We start from the raw sequence: 8022 nt of genomic DNA on the forward strand, positions 1-8022 counted from the left end.
GCTGGCAGCCCTCCAATATCAGCCCACGACATCTAGTAATAACTCCTAATACTAAACAGTCCTCAGTTTTCTCAGAAGTTCTTATTAAATGTGCTCCAGTCTTGGTGAAGTCTTTCATACAATGGACATCCCAGCTGATGAAGACCTTTGTTGGTATTTATAAAATACAAATCTAAAATACTCAGTTTCTGTCTTCTAACAAACTGGTTACTAATGCTGGGGTTTGGTCACTAAAATAAGGCTTTTTACACACATGAGATTTAAATGTGTATTTATAGACACGCACACACATTGAAGGATAAAGAAGCAGCACTTTCAGATCAGATTTTTGAAACATTTACCTTCAGGATCTGGAGTAACTAAGAGTTCTACTTCTGTAGAGAGGCTAGTGAAAAAGTCCTTCAGGAAAAACAAGGCATCCTAACATCAAAAATAAAATATAAACAGGTTAAAAAAAAGAAAAATACCCAATTCTCTAAAAGTATTATCTACTACTCCAGCTCGTAATTTCTATACAGATATGAACAAAAACACATTTCTTCATTTTGATCCTTTAACACATGCAGAAGCCACATAGAAATCTAGGATAGTTTTTACATCCCTTTTTGGTTTTTTTGATAGATGCATCACACTGGTGCTTTGTTCATCCCATCACTAACAACATCTGACCTTCTTTTCCTTTCCTGTTCCCAGCTGAGAAGCAGACATCCTAAGTAGTAAAACCAAGAATTTGTAACATGAGTGCATGCAGCCCTGTGCTTCCAAGAAAGCTATGGTTAATTCTGTAGAATTTCTAAAGGTGAATTTTGTTTATGGTACTAAAGACGTACACAAGCAAGAGGGAACGTATTTCCTCCCTAGATGGTAGTATTTCTATACTATTTTTCTTGACATTATTACACACTATACAGAATTCAATTTTTCTAATCTGAAAACCTGGTCTCTAACGTGTGTTAAGGAAAACAGAAGGTAGGTACCAACTCCTAATTTTGCTCTTAAAAAAAACAAACATCTCTCTGCAGGTGACAAATTAGGCAAGAAATGCCTTAACAAATGGTAGTAACTGCACTTTAAATTTGAATGCACAAACATAGGTAGCTTCCTTACACGTGTAGAAAAAAACCCAAGTGTTTCTTGAGTGTATGAAAAACACTTTGCACAAAGACTTGCAAGGAAGTAAAACAATGTCTCCTATTTCTGTTCTTCTTGCCACTGCAGCTGATAGATCAAAGCCAGCAGAGTATAGAAGCAGTCCTCAAATGTCAAGTGCCCTTGACTAAACTGTTGTGAACACCTTCTGGATTAATGATAAACTTTTTTCAATCAAAACCACCAAAGCCACTTCATGAACAAACAAAGCAAAATCATTCAAGAACAAGTAAATGCTTTTTCAAAGCAATGATTTGAAAACATCTGAGATCATCAGAAGTCTCAGGAGGTATTATTAATTAAACAGCCAGGTCTACAGATGTTCTTAGTTTTTAAATTAAGAATAGGCTCTGTAAAAGCTGGAACAGATTGCAAGTTCTAACATGGATATAAAAAAAGCAGCAGAGATCCAAAGGTACGTGTGACTCCATAAAAAAGGTAACCAACCAAGAAAACAACCACATAAATTGTGTATGACAGTTACAAGTATCTGGCAAAAAGCACAGTGTTGGGGTTTTTTTTGGTTGTTTAGTTGTTTTGTTGTTTGGTTTTTTTTGCATTGGCACAACCAACCTGGTCAATATTGAGGCGAAGTGGCATTAGTGAAACACGTAAACAACATTCCTGTGGGGACCTGCCAGACTCTGGACGAACATGTAATGCTTTAACTGTTAGCTGAAAAAAAAACCAAGATGATAAATAAAAGTAGTAAACATTTACAATTATTAAATCTCAGAACACCAGCTAAGAAAAATATTTACTTCAAAACTTCTGTAGTTATGAGTCCATTTACCAATTATAAAGCTAGTACTGAATAAATAACTTATTGAATAAATAAATTATGGATGCTAAAAGAAAATTAAGTAAGAAAACCCCAAACCCCAAATTCATAAATCCTTTATAGAACCAATAGGACTATTATTACTATTATTTAGAATATATTACTATTATTTATATATATCATATATATTATTATATAATACTTATATATTGTTTATATATTTATTATTTATCATGGCACTAGTCAGAAATCTACAAGTCTGCATGTGCAGTGAATGTCTCATCATACTCATTCAAGCAGATCTTCATTCAAAACCAAGATGCAAAAGCTACTGAAGTAACCCTGCACATCTTTCTTTTAAATTCACAGAATCTCAGAAATATTAATCCCTGACATACTAATATTCAAACTGTCTTCTTAATTCATTTTAGTATCCATCAGGAGTCCAGTAAATAATTATCAACAAGTTGTTACGGAACATGGAAATAATACCTCATCTTTCTTCTTCTGCAAGACTAAGAGATGTATGCAATCCCCACAATGACAGGCCAACCACTATAATGGATATAAATATATCCCATAACTGTACCATGTTTGAATGTGCTTTTCTGGGCATCTCCTTACTGCAGTAGAGATAGAGGAATTTATTCATCTGTGATGTAGCTAAGCGATCTCTAATCTCCAGGTCTTGAACAATAAAAACCTGCCGAGACACCGGCTGCTCCAACAGACTGCATTCACCTTCTGCACCAGCTGGAGGGTATACTTCATGCTGGAATTTCACCTTTTAAAAAGGAAAGAAACACATCATAGTCAGCTTCAGTGACAAACAACCTTCAACACTAGAATACTACTTTGAAAAATAAAAACAACATACCACAAGAATTTTAAAAGCTGTCAACTCTTTTAAATGTACAAGAATAATACGAAGATTTCTGAAAACTATCCAGACTTTTGCACATCTAGCAGTAGAAATCTTTCAACTCAAAGCTGTGCAGATGTTCACATTTTAGGATACAAATTCAAGCCAAAAAAAAGCACCAGTGAAAAGAAAAACACATTTTGCTTTTCTTTTTATTACCAACTCTTCCTTCCTACTCCCAACATCTTTTCTTGTATCATACTGAAGCCTGTACCAGGCAGTCTTGGAATTCTTGGATCCTGCACCTCCTATACTTAGGAAAGTAAAGTTTCCTCCTTAACAACAGCCTTCTCAAGTAACTTCTTCCACTCTGTTTCCTTTTTCTTTGTTCACTTTAGGCCATACAAGTTCTAATTCATTACCTTTCTTCAATTATAAAGACTTCTGAATTCTTTTTCCACATTTCTCTGTGTCATTCTCGTTTTCAGTCAAAGACCTGTGGTTACCTAGCAACCATTCCCTGTCTTAATAATGCCCATAGCATCTTTCCCTGCTGTTCCTTAACCTTGACACCTGCACTGCAAGGAAGAAGAGCACACACAGCAAGCTAAACAGTGGCCTCCTCTGGCCAGATACTGAGATGTTAAGAAATGCTGTTTATGGGCCCTGCATTCAAGATGTGTGGTAACAAGCATTTTAAGTGCTGAAGAAAAAAACAGATGCTTATTATAAACACTGCTCAGAAACAGTATTTTTGATGTTTCTTTTCTCTTTAATTTCTTTTTTAAATATCACCATTAAGCGTTGTACCAAATTAGGGGTCCAAGTAGAGGAAAAGAAAACCAAACCCTTCATGCCTCAGTATTAACATCTACACATTAAACAGCTGCAAAATAAGAACGAATGCTCTACTTCCACATATGGAGTTTTCCACATGGAATATTAAATGAAATTTTTTTTTTGTTCTTTTTTATTGCAATGTTGTGTTTTTTATAGAAAGGGATAAAATAAGTATCAAATATTTCTTTCAAGTTTGAAGTGCTAATGGGATGAACTTTAAGCTCTACAAACAGATGGAGCTTATAGTTGCATTTAGTTTTAAGTAGTACCTTTCATGTTTACAGTCATGATTGAGAGAATTTTATTTTAAAAAGGTTTTGTTACTGATGCATTTAACATGGAATTTGTTTAACTCCTTGCCACTATTCTTCACAGCACCAGAATCAAGCATCTGGTTTATACGTTAGAGCTAAGCACATGCTTAAAAACAACAGTAACATACTTACGCCTGAAGTGTGCCAACTATGTTAGGGAAAATACAGGAATGATACTGTGATAGAACTGGAAGTTATTTAATATCCAGTTATCAACTGATACACTGAGTGTCGCAACAGATCTATTTTTCTATATTTAATCTCATAATTGGTGTATTAATTCAGAGTAGAACTGTAGACAAAAACAGAACAGTTGTGAGACAGTTCTAACAATCAAAAACTTTAAAAATGTTATAATAAAGACCCTTCATCTTTAGGAACATGTTTTTCAGTAAGTAACAATACTACGCTAGAAGAAGAAATACACTTTTTGTTAAATTTTGTATTGGACACCTTCAAAGTGATTGCTTAGATGTAGATACTAATGGAAGAGTAATACCGAATTCTAATGGAAGCTGCTATCAAAGGGATGTAACATGTAACTGTGTTCACACACAGAGTCATGGCTGTCGCTACTTCTGTCATTCACCTTGCTTAACTGTATTTCCATTAGGAAGTCTGGGTTTCTTCCTCTTCCCCCACACGCTGTGCTCCGCCCATGCCTCGTTGGCGTTTGAGAAGGAGAACTATGGGGACTTCTGGGGAAATAAAGAAAAATACACTTTTGTAGATTAAACTGAAAGCTCTCTCACTGTTTATCTAACAGTGCTTGTTTCACTGAACTTACTAGAATTTTGATAGTTAAAAGACAAAAATACTAGAAAATACCCCAAAAATACTGGAAATTGTGGTATTGTTAACCACATTCTTTTTATTGTTAAAGTAGTTAATATTTAAACAAAAAGCCTGATAAACAATCCCATCCCTCCATCCCCAAAAAATAAATGCAACAAAACCCAAACTCAGCTTGTCCAAGTTAAGACACAGGAAAAGCACACTCCCATGTGTGGGCCTAAACTGAGTAAGAAGATTCTAAATGATCTTTAACGTTCCTTCCAACATAAACCACTCTGTGATTGATTCATTGTGAGGAAAGAGCGAAGCAGCAAGCAAGGGATACTTTAGATTCAAACTCAAATCAACGCAAAATGAAGTATTATTAAATATTCTCATCTACAGAATTAAACACTTACATGAAACTTTTAGCTGGAGACGTTGGAGGTGCAGTCCCAAAATCCCTTCCACCGTAGAGATGCCAAATAAGAGAGATTTCCTTTACAACATAGCGTACCAGAGGAACAGGAAAATGAAGGGGAGCTTTGCTTGTATCTGTTTTTTTAATAGGCTGGCTGAAATGATTTTCCTTTATGACAATTGCATCATCAACCATTATTTTTATTACTGGCTCTTCCTCTTTTTCCTAATTAAAAAAAAAAAATACAGTATATAGCATTAAGAAGGTGAGATCTGCTTTCTTTGAGATGCCCAGTTATTTTCTATGCAAAGCAAAAACTATTTTGTACTGTCTTTTAAAGCTTATACAACACAGGCTTGGTTTAGGAATTAATTTTTATACAGCACCTTAAAGACAAAAGCACATAAAAATAAACTAGAGGCTGGGAAGTAGTTAAAAAAGATTCCTCATCCAAACTCTAAACAAACTAAGCCAAGCAAGAAACCACAGAAGAGCCCAGGCCCTATATTAGCACTTCTGAAAACATAGTGGTCAAATACAGCTTCTAATAAGAAGTCTTTTAATATTGCAACCAGAGATATTATGAAAAACATATGCACAGGCTCTTTTCAAGGAGTTTTGAGTACAGTTTCCTAATTTTTTTTTTTTTTTTTTCCAGAGCAGACAGAACCATGAAGTAACACAGGCTTGTCTCTAAGGTTTGGCAAGGATTTAGGCCCATAAAAGCATTGACTATGAGAGAAATTAACAGATGATTGGATGTGCAAAACTCTTATTTTGATAAATGTTGTATTTTGCTTAAAATTATGCCATAATTTTAAGACAAGATTGCTTGGTAAGACATGACTAGAATGTAGGAAAACTGCCAATATAGTTTAATGTCAGATTCAGATCAGAGAACAAACGCATATGGTTGAGATACAGAAAAATACAATATATTTGAAAATACTTGCATTCACTCCTAACAGTAACAATGCATGAAGTCATTTCAAACAGAAAGACTATTCTTCTGCTACTCTGCCCACTGACAAAAATTATTACGAAGCAATCACAAAAAGCTGTGAAGTTTAATTTATCCAGATCTTAGAAAGGCTTTTCCCTTAATCAGTTATACATGGATTCTCTTAGTAATTCTAAAAAGCTTCTTACAGCAACAGCAACTTTGGGTGCAAAAAGAATGCAGAAATCATCACTTTCGGCAGGAACGTCTCCCATGGCCTCATTTATCAGGTGATGAGTGAATGAAGCATAAGTAGGACTTGCATCTTGTGAAACATTTCCACTTTCATCTGGAAATAGGAACAGATCTGAGCAAGATGGCTCCTGAGTTTGAGATCTGTCATCCAAAACTCCTAGAGTTGGAGGGTGGAGAAAAGACATGTTTCAGTAGAAAAATCATTACAAATTATGAAAGTGAACAAAATAACCTAACAGTTAACTAAATGTGATACTTCAATTACATCAAGGGAATTTGCTTATTGTATCTTGGATCAACTCCTACTATAAATACAATTTTCAATTCAAAGTCCTTACAATATAAAAAATAACTAGTTACCGGTAGAGAAACTGACAAAATAGAGAAAAAACGATTTGTAAAAAAATCCAAAGATACCAAATTAAAAAAAAAAAAGCATCCAATTTCTCATTCTGATAGTAAGGCCACAGCATCAGTTACAGGACTACTACATTGGCTATTCATCTTCCACCATCAAAGAGCACCAGACATCATGGAAATAGTGAAATTCTCTATTTGATACAAAATCCTCAGCCAATTTAAACCTTGACTTGACTCTAGCCATGATGCAGAAGCCATAACCCTGTGATTAAAAAAAATAATTATCTTGTTCTACCTGCTAACTGAAATACTTCTCATGGCTCGAAGTTCTTTCTGTGTCTCAGAACTGCATCACCCTCCTGGACTGCCTTCTCACACACAACAGAAGCCTTTTCATACGCAGAATGGAAGTCTCCGATTCCTCCACACCACAGTATGCCATATAAACTGACACCCACAATAAGCCATAGTCCTAGAGAACCTGGGGTCTCACAGTCCCACAAAGTTAGATTCCTTCCTTTCTTCCTTCTAGAATCTCAGTAATGTGTATTTGAACAAAAACTTAACTTACTTTTGTATTACTGTTAAAATTGTTAAAAGCAAGAATCTATTTAATAGTTTGAAGACTTCACACATCAAAGGTACACTCCCATTCTTGTTGCAGGAACTCTACACGCACAAAACCTTCTATCCCACTTCCCTTCCAGAAAGGTTGTAATTTATGTGTACTTATGCCTCCAGAGGATTCCTACCATTAGACTCTGGCTTCATGACAGAAGCAGTCTGTTGAGTCTCAATTTCCTCCATTGCATCACTCATCAAATCCCGCAAAATCTGTTGCTCTGATTCAGCAAGGGCTGATCCGTGGGAAGATGGTTGGCTAAAGTTTTCTACCTGTAGGAAAGGAACTATACAGTTACATCTTAAAGACAACTGCAATATCGTGCTGAATAAGATTTTGCTAGAACAGCTTGATACACAGCTCAAACTGTAAGAAGTAACACCTTCTCTTTATAAATAATCGAGTGAGCTTGAACTGAGCTAGATGATTTACAAAGTAGTAGAGAACATCCCTCCAGGGTAGGTTCAGGGTATTTAGATCATCAGCATACTTAGACAGCTCATATACTTGTACATGTCCTGGAGTTTCCTTCTTTAGATGAGACTAAAATACAATAGATAAAAGGCAGAGAGTATTTTAAAATATTAAGTTGTGGCCAAAGCAGAAAAAAAACTCCCACTCTCTTAATCTCAAGTATATTTTAAATTACATGCAATCAATTAATTTTGTTGCAGAAAATCTCCAATATATTATATATTTATTAT

At 35.0% G+C, this 8022-nt stretch overlaps 1 protein-coding gene across 1 annotated transcript; it reads right to left on the bottom strand.

The window, feature by feature from the left end:
- Positions 1–341: 341 nt before the first annotated feature.
- Positions 342–7590, bottom strand: LOC103780779 (autophagy-related protein 2 homolog B-like; the record flags this gene model as incomplete). The annotated part of the gene is made up of 7 exons (XM_008948469.1): positions 342–420; positions 1723–1824; positions 2520–2714; positions 4536–4644; positions 5140–5366; positions 6291–6493; positions 7449–7590. Coding segments are annotated over 7 exons (1057 nt in total), but the record flags the coding sequence as incomplete, so codon positions are not given.
- Positions 7591–8022: the final 432 nt, after the last annotated feature.

This window comes from Merops nubicus, unplaced genomic scaffold (genome assembly GCF_000691845.1).
Source record: "Merops nubicus isolate BGI_N331 unplaced genomic scaffold, ASM69184v1 scaffold54240, whole genome shotgun sequence".
NCBI lineage: Eukaryota > Metazoa > Chordata > Aves > Coraciiformes > Meropidae > Merops > Merops nubicus.